Here is an 18,501-nt window from a genome sequence, read left to right as displayed (position 1 = left end):
GTGGGATTTTTTTGAAACACAATAATTTCACAGATTACCACTTTAATGATGTTGTTTTTAGGTGTTTATAAACACCTTGTGGGACAAGTGCATTAAACATAGAGATTTTTTGTTTTTTGTTTTTTCGGAATGTTTCCCAGCTTCCCTCATATCCATACATTAAACTCGATGCTCCTCATCTGGGATTTCCGAGCTGACAAACTGCAGCGTGGAGTCTCTGGTGCCCCGGCTGCTCTCAATATTTCAAAGTGATTTTGGGGAGGCTCAAAGTGCCTCTGTGTCTGTGGTTTAAAGGGAGTTATGGCGGCACAAGTGGGTCATTGGCGGCCAGTGGGAGTGGTGCCACGCTCCAGACCGCTCCCAGGGCACCTGCACGCCATAAACAAAGGGAGCCAAAATGCTGAGTTGACCGTTCCAAATGTAAAATACGATAGAAGGAAGAATATATATACTGTCGTTTTTATATCACAGTAATAATAATATCCTTTATGTGTATATCACCGTTTATACACAACCTGCAACTCAAAGTGCTTTGCATCAATAGAAGGCAATAAAATAGTAATAATAAAAGGCAAACAAGCTAAAAGCATTTCATTATAAATAAGTGAATTTTATACTCAATTTTATTTTCGGGTCATTGATTTAGACCTTGAAGGATCTTGAATTCCTCAGAAAATGATCTTCAATCATTATTTCTTGAGAATAATATAATATATTATTTATATAATATAATATAATATAATATATATATTTATAATATAATAATATGATAATATTATTATATTATATATTGTGGATATCATGAGGTGTCTAGGCTCAGGATCCACATTTGTCCTTAGTCATTAAGTCACGATCCAAAAATAATTTAAGATTTGAACCCCTCTGATTTCAAATGTATTCAATTTTATTGCGTAAATTCAGAATGTTTTTAATTTGAAAAGGTTGAGTATAGGATGTGTAGTATAGGAAGTGACATTTTTCTTTGATTTAGTCTCACAACAGCTGTATGGTTGCGTGACCCGTGGGCGTTAGAGTCACTACATCCACATGAAACAGTTGGAACCAGTTTTTCAAAATAAAAGTAAATAAAACATATAACAACCTAACATTATAGTATTGTTGGTTTAGGTTCAAAAGAGATGGGGTATGATGGATTGGGGATCTGTTCTTTTTCATTGTCATTTTAACTATTTCATTACATTCGTTTTTATCGTTAACATTTCTTATTAAATTTATACATTTTTATTTTAATATATATTTTTTTCTTATTCAATTATTTTCTTCTTTTTTCTCCTCTTTAAAGTGGCAAAAGGAGCCAGTACAGTCTCCACTTTTATTCTATGTTTTCTTTTTGTAATACTTTTTTTTTTTTTTTTTTTTCAAAAACCAAAAGAAAAAGTAAATGCTGCATAGTCGAGGAGGTATCTCCATGGTTGGTTCGGGAGGCCTGGGAATTGTTTAAACAAAACACAGAGACAGGCTTCACATTCTCGCCCTACTTCCCACAGCTCCACTTCCCACCGATCCACACCGTCCGTAGGTTCATGTCTCACATGCACACTGCAGGGAGACGCCCTGAATACCAGGAGAAGAGCTTGGCCTTTTATTTCATTTACCACTTTTATTTTGTAACTCGGTTTGTCTGTTGTTTTAGTAAGTTGCTGAATGGTCACATTTTTTTTCAGAAATGTCATGGATGGACAGACAGACAGACAGGCAGGCAGGCAGGCAGGCAGGCAGGCAGGCAGGCAGACAGACAGACAGACAGACAGACAGATAGACAGATAGATACTTTATTCATCCCCGGAGGGAAAGTGCAGTGTCAGCAACAGCTTACCTCAAATAGGTAAGAATAATAATCACAATAATAAAAAAGTGATGGAATAGAAAATATAAAAAAGACAATGGCAATATATGGAAAATGTGGAAACATACAATAAACAAAAGGTTAACTGTATACAATAAAATATGACAAAATTATACACTAAATGTAATGTTAAACAAAGAAATCTAACCTTAATATACGTTATATTTTACCTATAAAACCTAAATATAATATACTTAAGAAAAAACAGAGAAACAAAAATATAGAAAAAAAAAATAGAAGTGACCCAAAAGTAAAAATAAATCAATAAATCAATAGTAAATAAATTATTCTTTCTTTCCACTGGTTAAACATCCACAGGAGCCACAGACTGTGATGGAAGCGAGGGAGCTTCCAACCTCTCTGATGCTGCTCACTTCCCCCCCAAATCTCTGCAAAACTCTGATTAACATACCGCGGGATTAAGAAGAAGAGAAGAGAGGAGCGGAGAAGAGGAAAGGACTTAAAAGTGAAAGTGTGAGGAGGAAAAAAAAAAAAAAAAAGAACCCCCGCCGTCCCCCCGCCCCCCGCCGCCTTTTCTGTTGGAACACACAACTTCTCCCTCTTCCCTATTTACTGCAATCCCTGAAAAGCTCAGTGATCGCCAAACTGCAGCAGAGCAGAGAAGGGGGAGGAGGGGAGGAGAGACGAGACAAGGAGGAGAGGAGACGGAGAGGGATCGCACAGAGTGGCCTTACTGTCTTTTTTCGGGCACGGGGCCCCGCCATCTGACACCTGCCACCGAGTGGGCATGGATCCCCTGTCCACTTGGCAGGAAGTGGCGGCCGGCGCACAGGAACTCAAAGCAGCAGTGTGGCAGTGTGTGTATTTGTGTGTGTCTGTGTGTGTGCGCGCGTGTGTGTGTGTGTCCGTGTGTGTGTGTGTGTGTGTGTGTGTGTGTGGCCAGAAGATGGTGGCACGTGTTCCGTCCCGCTCAAAGAAAGTCTTTTAGAGACGACGGAAAAAAAATAAATAAAAGGAAAAAAAAAAAAAAAAGGCTAAAGATCTCAATATCAAACTCTCCCTTCACAGAGACCCCTCTGAGAGCTTCAAAAAATACCCCATTGGGAGAATCGACATAAAAAAAAGACTGGATCTAAATATCACACTCCCCTTCATAGACACTCTAATAAACATCCTTCCATCGGGAGGATCGACTCAGAGAAAAATGGCTCCCATTTGTTGAACCTATACACACTATATTTTAAGGTTTCGACCACTTGAAATGTGCGTTTTAATTCCTTAATTTAAAGGTCGGAAACCCCAAAAATAATATTGAATATTTTTTACCGATGTGGGCTTTTTTTTTTTAGCTGATCCAATGACTCCAAGTGCACTGATGTTTATTTTTCACAGTGTACAACAGTCTTTAAATGCAGATAGTAGCACCACCTTAGAGCTACATGGACACACCCACTAGGGTACGTGTGTGAATGTGTGTGTGTGTGTGTGTGTGGGCGCGTGCGTGCGTGTGTCTAACATTGTGTGTTGTTGGCTCGTTAAGACAAGTTCCATGTTTGCCCTCATGGTCTTTTAATCTGCCAAATGTCTGTGAATTTGTGGGAAAATGGCTTTTTCACCGATAGCAAACCTTCATGGAGGGCACGGTGAACATGAGAGCAGAGCGAGGAGCGGGAATATTGACGAGGTGTGGTCAGGATATAAGGCGAGGCATTCATCTTGACACAGACACACACACGCACGCACACACGCACATTCGCACACACACACACACACGCAAACACACACACAAACACATACACACAGAGTCACACACACACACACACACACACACACACACACACACACACACACACACACACACACACACACACAATTTAAGTTGCCAAGCGTGACGCGGCACGGGAAGCACAGGGCTTTTTTTGTTTCCTTCAATTAGGAATTAAATACTATTACTAAATCTAAAATAACGCTCGAATTCACAAAAGCATTGCGCGGCTTCTGCGGCCGCTGAACCGGCCCAAATGACAGAAAAATCGAGCGTCTAATTCACAAAGCACCAGCAAGCGGTGAAAAACACCTCCCACTGCGCGGCCACGTAAATAGCGTCTCGATGCGCCGCTGCAATTTGTGCGTATTTAAATGAGGTGTGATTCATGCATTTCCCGCAAAATCTGCTCCTTTCTGTGCAAATGTGCCTCCTTGCCAGCGCCAATAGCCACACGCGGTTAGAGTGAAATCATTAGGGTCTGCAGAGAGCTGGTGGTAACTGCGCGGAGAACAGCACCATCGTCTCGAGAGAGCTGGTGGTAACCGAAGAGCATTTTACAAGAGGCGTCACGCCCAGACTCTCCAGTGATCTGTGAAATACATTTTGACATTATAATTATAATTATTATTATTGTCCCGGCGTCCGAAGGCGGCGATGCCTTGAACGAGCAGCAGTCGGTGGTTTTCAAAACACACTCCAAGAGCAACTCGTTGAAGCTTTGAATAATGTATCGCACAAAAAAAGGCGGTACAAACGCTGACAAAAACGGTTTCATAATTCCTATTAAACTCGAAAGCTCTACGCTCCGCTCCTTCCCTCTGCATTTGGGGATGGGTGGGGGGGGACACGAGATTCGCCAACAGGGGGCCATTGCACCCCAATGCCCTCAAATGCGTAATGAGGAGGGAGTGATCAGAGCAGGGCGCGGAGAGTGGAGCGCTTCCCCGTTTTCCAAGCAACATAAATAAAAACAGTGTGTTTTTATTTAAGATTTATTTACTTTCCTACGTTTCCTAATTGAAAGAAATAAAAACCCGGTGCCTCCTGTGCTGCGTCTGCAGAGCCAATGATGAGCCCATTTTCCTCCTTCTCTCTGCCATTGACCTGCCTGTGTTCTGTGTTTTCGGGAACAGTGACGGGCAACAAAGTAATCGCAGGGGAGGAAATATATACAGTACGTAGAATTTAAAAAATAAAATGACTTTTTTTACTTATTTGTTTATATTGTCAAATTTAATTTCTATTGCTTTCCTACAAATTGATATTGATGATTTATTTATATTGATTGCCGACATTACGTAACAATCATTGTGATTTCTCTGAATTTACATCTTCTTGAAATGTGCACGGATTATTCAATTGCAAATTGTGAAATGCAATGTTCAGCTGCCCCTTGAGTCCAAATGTTGCATCTTTATCAGAATGTCAAGCAGTGAGATAAAAAAATTAAAAAAAACATCACTTTGTCATGGCCGCGATAACAATACGTCAAAAACTGATTTTCATGACATTTTTAACCCCACATCTCGAATGAGAATATTCCTCCACCCGCAAACTAAAGTAACAGCAATGACCACAAAAAAATATGCACAGAGGGAAACTAACAAGAAAAATGTTGACAACAGCTAAAACAAAATAAAAATGAAAATAGAAAATACAAAAGATACACTGTACGAAAATACAAAAAGTATTCTGAAACGCACCCATTTCCTGCAGCGACTGCAGCGTTTATCCCGCACTGGCAGCCGTGCAGCGGTGCTTTCATTTCATTCAGATGCCTTCCAACCCGTAAACATGTACATTTCATTTCAGAGTTGATAAAAACTCGGTGGGTATGGCGGTGACAGTTCCGCTCGGCGCTCCACACCAGCGAAACCTCCCACATCATGGGGGGGCTGGTGTTTCGAGCCGCCGGGGCCGTCCCGGGAAATGCAAAGTTGCAAGTTTTTTTTTGTTTCTTTTTTCCGCCTGCTCATCAGATTGATCGCTCCCAGACGACGGGACGGTCCCGACCGGAACCGCCTCAAACAGGACGCCATCAAATCCCTATTCCCCGCTATCCTAAGCAGCCAGGAGTCTTCTGGATCAGCGGCCAATCTTAAACACTTATCCTACTTTGTCCCGGCACAGGAACCACAACAAAAAGCAAAAAAAAATAAAAATAAACGCAACAAACAATATTAAGAGAGGAATTGTTATTCATTATTCTTTGTTTTTGTTGTATACCCGAAATACACCATCGACATATAGTGAGACACAGCAGTCTGACAAAAGACTGCTGGACGTGTTCTTTGATGTCAAACTGTCTTTTTTTTATTATTTACATTACTGATTTTTAAGTTGAATATATACATATGGTATATGGTACTGTATATATAGTTGATAATATACATGAATAAGTGAAAAAAAATATTACTTTGTGTATTTAGTGTATCCCTGTATCACACCGCCTTGCTGAGCCGCTGTAAACTTTGAATAAAGTATTATCTAGACAGACAGACAGACAGACAGACAGACAGACAGACAGACAGACAGACAGACAGACAGATAGATAGATAGATAGATAGATAGATAGATAGATAGATAGATAGATTGATAGATAGATAGATAGATAGATAGATAGATAGATAGATAGATAGATAGATAGATAGATAGATAGATAGATAGATAGATAGATAGATAGATAGATAGATAGATAGACAGACAGACAGACAGACAGATAGATAGATAGACAGATAGATAGATAGATAGATAGATAGATAGATAGATAGATAGATAGATAGATAGATAGATAGATAGATAGATAGATAGATAGATGGATAGATAGATGGATAGATAGATAGATAGATAGATAGATGTGGCTGCTGAATTCAATGGAATACCTAAAACACCAAAACAATAAATCCAGATGCACATGGTGGAAAATTCCAGGCTCCGAAATGAACCTTGTTAATTTGTTTCCATGTTTTCCCTTCCTCCATCAGCACTCATCAGCTGGACCTCTGGGTTCTGGGATGGATCTAATGACCAAATCCACACGGTCGACTCAAAATCCCGGTGTGGGACTTTCAAATTTTCCGGACTGGGATTTGGGACTTGGGTTTTTTTGGCCCGGGGGGGGGGGACTCACCGTTGACGGTGAGGTGCACCCAGCTGCCATTGTGGAAGGTGTCGGAGTGCTGCTCCAGCATCAGGACCCGGCACTCGTACCAGCCCTGGTCCTCGGAGCGCACGGGGTCGATCTGCAGCGACGCCTTCCCGTACAGGGAGGCTCGGCCTGGGAGAGAGGGGGAGAGGAAGACGTGGGCCGAGGGATTAGAGCCTCCCCCGGAAAAACCTTTTCCCCAAACGCTGACTAACAAAGCCGTTTGTTGTGAACCCGGACCGGCGCTGGGAACTTTGAAAAGATTCAGGTTAAGCACATCTGAGCGGTCTTGATACGAGTTAAAATCTGAAGGGAGTTCTGAATTGTACAGTTATGGAACGGGACTCATTGACTTGATTGTTTTTTTTATTTTTATTGACTAGGTCAAGCAATCGGGTTTATAAGGCTCCCTGTTTACCACCCGATGGGGAAACATAAAAATGTTATAAAACACAAACTAAAAGGGTCTTGTCTCCTGTCAAAGGTTCTACGATTACAACGTTCCACAAAAAAAAAGCTTTCAAAACAGCTTTTCCCAAACGGGTTTCGACCGGGATGCTCCGCTGCGGCTACACAATGACGGAACAAACGCTGCGCTCCCTCTTCTACCTTTCTGCTCCTTATTTCCTGTTCAGTGAAGAGAGTTCATCAGCTCAACATACCGGTTATAATTATAATGACAATAATTCTCATTATTTGGAACCCATGACAATGTTCTAAAATAAGAGCAGGCATGTTGAAGTAATCGTCAGATGCCTTTTAAAAAGGATCTTATTTAGCACCTGGGATTCAGAGAGTGTAACAACAATATCATCCCAGTGTATTACAGCTTTTATTTTTGATTTGAAAATTGACAGAGCATACTTTTATCTTATTTATTCATATTAATATAATAACAATTTTTGTGTGTTACTGCATAATGCATTGAATTAGTACATAGTCATCTTAAAAAGTTGTAACTGCTGCAGTACGCATTAAACACTGCATTTATGTAGATTATTACAAAATGTGGCAAGTTATTACAAAATGTGTGTGTTATTACATAATAATGATCAAATGTATGACATTGTGGCAGGTTATTTCAAGCTGCAGGCTCTTACTGTATAATAAAGGACACGTTTGTTGCATTTTTGGCAAGTTATGGCAAACTGCAGGTGCTATTAGGTCATGAAGTTCAAATTCATTACATTTTGGCACGTTATTAAAAAGTGCAGGTGTTATTACATGATAAAGGCAAAATATCCTACATCGGGTCAAGTTATAACAAAGTGCAGATGTTATTGCATGATAAAGGTAAAATTCAAAACGTTGTGGCAAGTGGCCAGAGGAAAGCTGCCCCTCAGAGAGTAATAAATAGTAATAAGTTATAGATAGTAACATAATAGTAATAAGTAATAGATAGTAATAAATAGTAATAAGTAATAGATAGAAATAGATAGTAATAAGTAATAGACAGTAATACAAAATAGATAGTAATAGACAGTGATAAGTAATAGATACTAATAGACAGTAATAAGTAATAGATAGTAATAGATAGTAATAAGTAATAGATTGTACCATAATAGAAAGTAATAGATAGTAATAAGTAATAGATACAAATAGACAGTAATAAGTAATAGATAGTAATAAGTAATAGATACTAATAGACAGTAATAAGTAATAGATAGTAATATATAGTAATAAGTAATAGATTGTACCATAATAGAAAGTAATAGAGAGTAATAAGTAATAGATAGTAATAAGTAATAGATAGTAATAAGCAATAGATAGTAATAAGTAATAGATAGTAATAGATAGTAATAAGTAATATATGGTAATGTAATAGATAGTAATGGATAGTTATAAATAATATATTGTACCATAATAGATAGTAATAGATAGCAATAAGTACTGAAAAAGATATTTATTCATCAATTCATCAAGCAGATTAAATTAGAAGTATTTGCTGCAAATGCTTAAAAGCCCATCCCCCAGCACCAATTTGACAGCATCCACCTCAGCCCCTCCACCTCTCGGGTTGTTTTCTTATTGTTGTTCTCATGTCAGACCTCAGGATAAATTGGAATCGGACGGGGAGGAAGTCACGTTCAGGGAAGTGGAGGTGGTGGAGTCTTCTTCCTGGGCTGAGCTGTCCGTCTCCCAGCCTCCAGCCCAACGCTCTGACGGCCCCACACGCCAGGACCATTTGCTCCTGCTCCGTTTGACGCCTGTTTCCGACAGTGGTTTTTTCTTATTGTTATTATTTTCCTTTTCCCCCCAAAAACTTTCAAGTGTGGGGGCACAGTAAGTCCTGTGGCTTCACGTCTGAGAGCCGGGGCTGACGCATTGAAGGTGGATGCGTGAGCCCCATTGCCTCGGCTTCTCCTGCACCGTAGATAGGAGTCAATGGACAGACACACCACCCACCACCTCCACCTCCACCACCTCCACCTCCACCGCTATAATTTGGGTAAAACTGACTGTTTTTCTGAACAGAAATGCAATAAAGCAGAGTGGAGGAGGAGGAAGAGGAGGAGGAAAAAAAGGAAAAGGAAGCTTGTCTATAAGAAGTCAGGTCTATTTTTTGCCCTGGATATTGAAGAGCTGATGGTGCTGTGGGTGGAGTAGCTGGTGTGAAAGGTACAGTGATCGACCTCGACTCTTATCTGTCAAGCGCTGCAACGGTGCTGCTGACATTAGGAGCCAATACACTCCGCGTACACGGCGCGTACACAGCGCGTACACACTGCGTACAGGCTGCGTGCACGCTGAAGCAAGAGTAACAGTAATTTATCCTGTGCATGGTATCGCATTTTGTACATTCTGTACATCTTTCTGTACTTTTTTGTATATATTTGACGATTTAAATTTTATTTTTATTTCACTTTTTTATTCGATTTTATTCTCAGTTTTTTTTCCCCCAGACTTTTTAAATGCTAATAGCCAGTAGAGACATGCACAACACCTCACCATGACAAATTCCCTAGTACATGTAAATGACCGGGGCGGAATGAACTGATTCTGATTCTGAGGATGTCGAAGCACCGGACTGTGTGAGGACGAAGCGATGGCGGAGATTCTCTTTCCTTCGGGGAACTTCAGAGCCGGTCAATTACTGAGGTTTGAACCGGGATCTTCTGACTGATAAGACAGAGCTTCAGCTGGAACAGTATGGAATACTTCAATTGGCTGTAAAATACCTCCTTTTTTTAGGTTCAGTATCCCAATGCAGGCTAATAAGATAAGGGTCGGGCGGGGCTGGTGGGGCTGTCGCCGTCAGGAAGTTTTAGTTGAGGCTTTATCGTCTGAAGAAGTAGACGAACTCCATTTGACACTTTCTGCCGGAACAACGCCCCTTATTTATTTGTCGTTCACGTTTCGGTCCCAAAGTGTCCATAGGTAAAACTATATGTTCCAACATAGAAACAAGAAAATAACGTGTTCTTGTGAGGCTGCTTGGAGCCACATGGAGTTCTTCCACTTTTTGAGATTTTTCCTCCATTGCACCAGTTGACGATTAATTGTCACACAACTAGTCGATTAAAAAATTCTATTGCGTTTTCTTTCATGATCACAATATAAGCTTAATATGGCATAATAATAATTATTGATTGATTAATAATTTTTTTATTGAACAAAAACAAAAAAATGGGTATAGTTAAATTTCCTCAACTCAGCTGATAAAATGCAACAAAATTGTCATTTTTTATTATATTGGATTAAAATTATCCTCTATTCCCCCAAAATATTTCATTTTTATTTCATTTTTTTATCTCCATCTTAATAATAAAAAAGAAAGTAATAATAATAATAAACTTTATTTACGTGACCGCATGTATGTAGCTATGGCGGGCCAAGGGGGCGTGGTCAAGCCGCCGCTGCAGACCGGCGGTGCGGGCTCCCATCCCGGGGCCGCTCAGCTGCTGGGGATCAGGTGAATCAACGGAGGTGCTCCGCTGATTCGTCCAAACTCGGACCAGGAAGTCGCTTAGGTTTTGCTTTTCCCCGCAGTGAGAGCGATGCGGGTGCGGTGTGTATGATTTTCCCTTTGGCCCACGAGCCACATTTTTGTTAAAAAAAACTGTAATAAATACACACCAACCGGCGCTGTTTTGCATTCGCCTGCCTCCATCGTTTAAAAGATAAATCACAATGAACAATAATAATAATAATAACTAAACAACTCAACATTTTTTTTGTCAATTTTCAACATTGTGCAGAAAGTTTTTCTGGCTCCATTTGAACCAAAAAAGTTTTCCCGGAGACGCGAGGTGATTACTTTAAGAAACAGCTCATCCCAAAACGGGAGCCACGCTGCCATAAAACTTCACAAGCCACATCTCACATCTGAATTATTGATCGCGTCTTTGCGGAAATAGATGTTTTATAAACGCTGTAATTTCCATTTAGCTGCGGGACAAACTGGCAAAAACTGAAAGAGATGCGAAATCATGTGAAAAGTTCATCTCTACAAGCAAAGAAGACGAAGAAGAAGAAAGCCGCCACCGCCGCCCGCCATGGGAAAGTATACAGTTGCACTAATAAAAATGTCTGGCAGCTCCCTCCCAGAAGTATGCTATACTTCAATATGGATCTGAGAGCAGAGTGGTAAATACAGCGCTCTGCATCAGGACCATAATAAAGACCAACAAACCACCAGACCCAATCTGACGCATCTTAACCGAGCTCTCCCCCCACTCCTTTACCCCGATGGAGCGACTCGCCCGTGTTGTCCTCGACAGAAAAACAGAAATGTAAACAATCCCATAGTATTTTCAGAACTTATTGTGCATAATCTCCGTGTGCATTGCCATGATATTTCACTGCATATATGTATGAACGTATGTATATGTATGTGACAAATAAACCTCTTGAATCTTGAATCTAAAAACTGCAAAATATGCAAGTAATGCCTTGTTCAGGCGACGGGATATTTGCCCGGATCAGGCAGTCCCAGACAAATGTCTGAGATCGGGAACAAAATGCTCCACATCGGGACAAAATGCTTCAAAATGCTCCAGCGGATCTTGTCGTTGGAAATAGCATCGGGAGATCGGCGACACAAGATCTTGGAGTTTTGAAGTAGTACGGGAGGTCAATGACATAAGATCGTGTGGTTTGAAATAGCTTAAGTCGTATACGCGATCAGGAAACGGATGAGTGTGAATAATCTTGTTGTAAAATATATTTACAGGTATGTGATGATAACCAAAAAGAAAAATGGAAACACTGCTGTTAATTAGCGAAGATGACTTGAAATACTGAAATGCAACCTTTGCTCTCTAAAAATATCAATACAAATGAGTGGAGATCATTTAGACATGGCAATTGAAGCCTGTCCGTCTCCCTCTCTTTTCGTGGTGATTAGTTATTTTCTCCATTTTGGAAGTTTAGGGAGAACCCGTATGTTTTGTATTCAATAAAATCCTACTTTTTTTTTTTTTTTAAACCTATATCTCAGTTCATGTCCACTACAGTATGTTACCAGCCTCAAGGTCAGAGCAAAATATTCATTGTGAGATTCACGTGTTGCAACCCTTTTCCAAGTCCAGAGCAAACTCAAACCCAAGTAACATTTGTATCTAAGGTTAAAACAATGAGGCAATAGAAGTAAAAGGGTGCTCCGAGCTCTGGGGTCTTTTTGGAACAAAAAAAACGTGTCAGTCCTGTCCTGTCCTGTCCTTTCCTGTCCTGTCCTGTGGAAAAGTGTCTTTTTTGTCGACATCAGAGGGAACCAACCTTATGTTTTAGGGGCTCTGCGTGTAAAAATAGCCTCAGACTGTTTATTTGGATGCCAGGAAATAAAGAAATAGAAGGTCGCACAAGTCTCGGCTGAACGCTTGGCAACGTGACCTTGAGTATTTGGTAAATAAACAGAGCATGTGAGAGAGGCGACCTGGCATGTGTATTCTAAGCCTAACTTCTCCTCCGCGGGTTTGAAAATCCTTCTTTCCTCCTCCATCTGGCGGCGCGGAACACAGATTTTTTTTAAATAATTGTGCGGCCGTTTTAAGTGAGTGAATAAAACATTATTGCACATCTCATACCGTCAGAGGTTTCTTGCCTTTCAGAGAAGACTTGAATTGAACTTTTTGAGACGGTGAGTGTTTGGATTCAATTTGGAATAAATAGAAATAATGAATGAACAGAATAAAAATAACTACAATTAAGAAACATAATAATAATAATAATAATAATAATAATAATAATAATAATAATAATAATAATAATAAATATAGCTGAAGGCAGCAATACACAGGGTCCATTTTAGTTGTGTAAGTGACAAATTACATTTTGAAGATTTTCCGTAGTGAGGTCAAATATTTGTATTTTGTAGCCGTTACAAGTCATTGAAGTTCTGTAAAACCCATCTTTTTATATTGTAGCTAATTACAAAATTTCCATTTTTTTCTACTTTGGTCATGGCAGTCACCATACTGTTGTTGGTGTAGCTGACACGGAGGTCATAAATTGGCCTGTCATAAATTGTCGCTGGATGGCGAAATTAAGTAAAAATTATTAAATTCTAGAGTGCCACTGATGTTGCAGTAGTGTTTATCCTTGAGTTGGAATCTATTACAACGAGTGTGGTCTTCATGGTCATTGTCGAAACTTTCCTGGCTTCCCCCTCACTTGATGCACACATGTTTGTTTGTCAGATTAGTGGATTTTATTATGAGCGTTATTTCTAACGATTCCTCTTCTGGGAGTTTGACGTCACTTTCATTATCTGCGACTTGTACGTGGGATCTCGGTAGAATGATCATGTTCTTTGGACTTGTTAGAAAGACACGGCCCTCAGCATCTTCATTTGGTTTTCCCAAAGGCTGAGCTTCATGACCATCGTCACGTCACCGAAATAACACTCTCAGTAATTCTCTGTCTTCGCCACCAACATTGACTATTTTTGTTGACAACGGCATCTTGTTGTTCTTTTTCCATTCCGAATAATTTTGTATTATATTCAAGGTTTGACCTAATTTTTTTACAGCATCTGGGTGATGTTGGCTGAGTATTGATTGCTTCCTGTCATTGATAATTAGCCGTTCTTTATGTCCTTTTGCGTTTTTTGTTTTTCTGCTTTCCGATGGTGTTCAATTTATGAAGACTGTAAATCATTTTTCTGTCGATTACATTTTCGATAGGTTACAGTTCCATGAAATCCGGAAAGCGTTGACGTCTTTCTGTTACTAATCACAATTTCATGGGCTCTAGTTTCTAGGACATGAACGCATCACTCATTCCCACAGTCGGGGTGGACTCCACTCGATGCGGTCACGAGTTTCTGTGGACAAAAACCGGTGAAAACGGTTGACGTTTTAACGTGATTATTTACACGTATTTACATTTACAATTTTTTCAGATTCGTTCCGAGAATATGGCCTCATCATGGACTCGCCGATTTTGTATCTTACGACTTCCGCAAATCCTGCAAAGTAAGGAGGACCACAAGGCCACGTGCAGCACGGGGTTAGATCCGAATAGAATGTCTTCATTTACAAAAAGACCAAAGAGATAAAAAATCAATGGAATGTCCCCGCAGACATCAACCAGGCAAGATGGTACACTCATCCACACACACACACACACACACACACACACACACACACACACACACACACACACACACACACACACACCTAGCTTGTAACCTCTTACCACTACAGAGTGATGGACTCTTAACCACGCACCGCGCACTACGCGAATGGACACTCAGAACCACAACCTGCACACTTAGAGTAAATTGGCTGATGATGTCACAAAGCGTCTGATTCTAAATCTCACCCGTGTCGGTGAGCCACGAGGGTTCGGCGACTTTCGGTTAAATTTCCTCGGTTTTTCACTAATATCCGCTCCGTATGTCGATCGATTTGGATGACACTCGAACCACGAGATGTCTGTGACGTATCGGTTCTAACGACACCTCAACCCCGTCCGTGGCTCCAGCGGTCGGTCTGTTCCCGACACTTTCAGCCCGGAAAATTCAGGCGAAAATTATAAAAATCCGAAAGATTACAATAGGGGAACGCCCCTACGGGATGGACGCCTATTCATAATGATAACAACAACAATAATGATGATGATGAAAATAATAAAATAAAAACAAAGGTAATAATAATAAAAACGATATTACAATTATATGGGTATTTCAAAAAAACATGTAGTCTACACAGAGTATACGTGTACTTTATAACCAGTTTTTACATGGAGCTAGCTGTAACATTAGGTCACATTAAGTTTTGCAACAACTATTGCAAACACTGTGAATCTATTCCAAAAAAAAAAAGGTTGTGGTCACGGAGATCGAACCATGTGAGCAATACAGCACCACGCCGGGGATCATTTCCCGGCGACCCCGGGTCTCTGAAACAATACATAAAGGCTAAAGTGCAGCGTGGCCTTGGCTCAGAGGCCATACGAGGGGAAGCACATGGGATCACGCAGAAAAACAAACTGGCTCCTGTAATCTGGCTTCTCTGAGAATTAGGATTGGGGCTAAATGTACATCGCACATTAACGCTGTCGTACATTTTGCTGGGCATCCGTGAAAGCACAGCTCTCGGCCAAAACCTCCTCATTAGGTCCAAAGCGCTGAAGGGAAATCTATAAATAACAATTAAAATGTCGGGAAAATTTGATTAGTAATGCCGAGCGACTGCCCCAATTTATTTATGCGCTGCTGAAATCCACATAATTAGTAAACACAATATTTAAGTTTAAGTGGAGGGTGGAATGAAGCGTCTTTTTTACGTCGCGTCTTTCTTTCCTGCCGTCGTCTGAATGTGCAGCAAATTGGTTAGCGCAAAACGTACCGCAAAACATGACTTCACCGAGCAAACTCGAACCTGCGGTGCGTTCTGTACAATTTTAAATATAAGAATCAGGTATCGGTTTCCAGTTTTATTTTAGACACACTGTATATAGTGTAATGGTATTCAAACTTTTTTTTCTGATTAATTATAGGGCTTACTATTCTCCTTTTAGATTTGGAAACTTTAAATAAATTCATCAAATTTTAATTAGTGCTTTGAAAGCTTAAAGTGAAGACTCAAACAAACTCAAATAACTGAATTCATATATATTCAAATTAAATATTTTATTTTATCATGCTGCAATTCTTTTGTGCCCCACTAGGGCGGCGCCACAGTTTGAATACCAGTGGTATAAGTCAATTTTCCTTCTTACCAACAGCTCACACAAGGAGGGTAGAAACAGAAGTAAACACGTAAATCTTTTATTTTCTCACACCCTCTGCAGTTCCCCCTCTCTCCCCACTAAGGCGGCGCTACAGGCTCCACAGTCTGACTACGAGAGGTTGAAGTGAGTCAATTTGCCTTCCTACCAGTGTACTCGGGGTCCACATGAGGAGGGTAGAAACGGAAGTTGATGAAGAAGGGGATAGGCACTCCGAACTTGAACCACTCCACCACGTAGGGGGGCTGCTGGCCGTCCAGGGGAGGGGACACGTCGCACCCCAGGATCACGCTCTCTCCGGCGCGGGCCGTCACAAACCGAGGCTCCTCTCTCACTCCGTGGGCACCTGGGAAGGAAGGAGGGAGGGAGGGAGGGTAGGAGGGAGGGAGGGAGGACAGAAGAAAGGAGTCTCTTCAGCACTGGGGAACAAAGCGGAGGAATATCCCGCTGCACGGGCTCTCTGCAGAGCTTAGCAGAAAAAATGTCATTACAGCAAAGTATGCAATTTAAAAACAATGATCGGCGTGGAGATTCAGGCCCGTCACGAGAAAAAGTAAACGTGCAATGAGCAAAAAAAAATCGATTCGGTTTAGGACACATTGAGCACCTGTGTGAGCTGATATCTCTGCATTAACGAATGCATGTAAATAAACCCTATCCCCCGTCTCCGCCCTCCTTTTGCTTCCCAGATCTATCGCCCGTATCCGCCGCTGGATGCTTGGCGGTGAGCAGCCCGCCACGGGGGCTCCATTGATCGGAACCGGCCGCCGCAAAAGATGAGCCTTACTATGAGCGCCGCCCGGGGGGGGGGGGGGCACGGACGTCCAGGCACGTTGCCCAGCGTTGACCTATGAGATGACTGAAAGGTCGGCGCACCTGCCTCAGCAGAACGCTCGCTCGGGGAATGGATTTTTCTCCGGCTGCCACCCCCGCCTTCCATTGAACCCCCTGGAATTCCTCTGTCAGGGCCCGGCGAGCACGACTGCCCACCCTCTGGGGGGGCGGCGGCGGGGCGGGGGGCTCGCTTCGGGGATCAGGAAACATGCTGATGTGTCACCCCAGAGAAACACCAGCTGAATGACTTAATGCGTTCATTAACGGGCTAATTTGCACCGTCAAGGACCAGGTCGTACAGAAAGGCCGTATTTTTATTTTTTGGTGGGTTTTGCCTTTTCGGAGGTAAAGCAGCGCCGCGGAGGCAGATACGGCGACATTACGTTCCGTGTGCGACGTGCTGTAGGTGGCGTTTTTTCTGCTTCTCCGCTTCCCCGTTATCACCGTTGTGTGAAATGAGAATTGTTACCTGACCGACTGCCGCCGCCACCACCGCCACCGCCGCCACCGCCGCCACCGCCGCCACTCTCGGAGAGGGCCCAAATCAAGAGCCACATGTTGGAGAGCGCCCCGACTCCTCCCCCTCGGGGCCATATGCATCGGGTGTTTTTACCAGTTTATTCCGCTTGATCCTGTGCGGTGGAGTTAATCCACTTTACTCGATTTAGCCTCCGCACAGCTTTTGGATACAAACAGAGCAGATTTTAATCAAATTACGCTTTTTTGTGTGTGTGTGTGTGTGTGTGTGTGTGTGTGTGTGTGTGTGTAAAGTGGAGATGTGGTCTGCCGGTCACGGGCCCTCTCTTGGAATCCAATCTGCCATTGTTTCTCTCGAGTAAGAAGTGGGAGAAGGAGAGAAAAAAAAAAAAAAAAAAATCTGTGGCTTAGCTTCAGCATCCAAGTCCAACTCAGAGAAACACACATGATCCACTCAGCAGCATATGACCATTTAACACGACTGGGATTGGCAAAACCAATGTTTTTTTTTGGACGCCAGTCTCCAGCCACACCGCACGGGAGAACAATGAGATTCACATTGTGTAATAAATGCACAAAAGTACTGGAATGGAGCGAGAAATACCTTAAAGTGCCTTAAAATCTGTTTTGTCCAAACGGGCGAAACAATCCGCAGCTTGAATGGAACGACTCCAAATGGAAATTCCTTTTTTCACAAATAACCTGAATTCTGCGACGTTTTTGTTTGACGCCTTGTTTTTTCGACATATTATAACATTGTCAACATCAATCCCCGTGAAATGTTTTCACCCTGTTGGCAGTTCTATTTCCCAATTCTATTTGCTTTACAGACCCAACGCAGGATGTGATAGTGTGTGTGTGCACCCGAACCAGCCAGCGATATATTAGATGGATAGATATTAAAAAAATTGAAATAAAACTTTTTAAAAAGTGGGAAAAGGGAGAATGCTCTTCCACGGGATATGTGTTTTTTATCTTTACCTGCGGTCGTGATATGCACCGTACACTGTGGCTCCGTGGTAGAAAATGTGGAAGGAGCACACTATCACCCACTCCACTACAAATCACACTGCCCACATTGTTTGGTAAGTAGAGTCACTTGACACAACACACAGACCCTCGGGGCGCAACAGCGTGCGCTCCACAAATCCACTTTTCCACGCAGACGCTGCGGATCGCGGACGTTTGCCGGCGCTCACGTTTCCACCGGCGTGTTATTTTCAGGCCTCGGCGGGGTTTTTTTTTTTTGGGGGGTTTTTTCTTGTTTATTTTTTT

At 41.7% G+C, this 18,501-nt stretch overlaps 1 protein-coding gene across 1 annotated transcript in view; it reads right to left on the bottom strand.

Moving 5' to 3' along the window:
* Positions 1-18,501, bottom strand: part of igsf9ba (immunoglobulin superfamily, member 9Ba) — a gene marked incomplete at both ends in the record, with an annotated part of 65,331 nt that overhangs the window by 34,889 nt on the left and 11,941 nt on the right. The window contains 2 exons of the mRNA XM_080006411.1: positions 6,727-6,873; positions 16,064-16,261. Of these exons, the coding sequence (XP_079862537.1) occupies positions 6,727-6,873; positions 16,064-16,261 (345 nt within the window). The remainder of the gene's footprint in view (positions 1-6,726; positions 6,874-16,063; positions 16,262-18,501) is intronic.

Source organism: Zeus faber, assembly GCF_960531495.2.
Source record: "Zeus faber genome assembly, chromosome: 9".
Taxonomy (NCBI): domain Eukaryota; kingdom Metazoa; phylum Chordata; class Actinopteri; order Zeiformes; family Zeidae; genus Zeus; species Zeus faber.
Note: the sequence above shows the minus strand (reverse complement) of the source record. Positions and strands in the feature narration are given on the sequence as shown.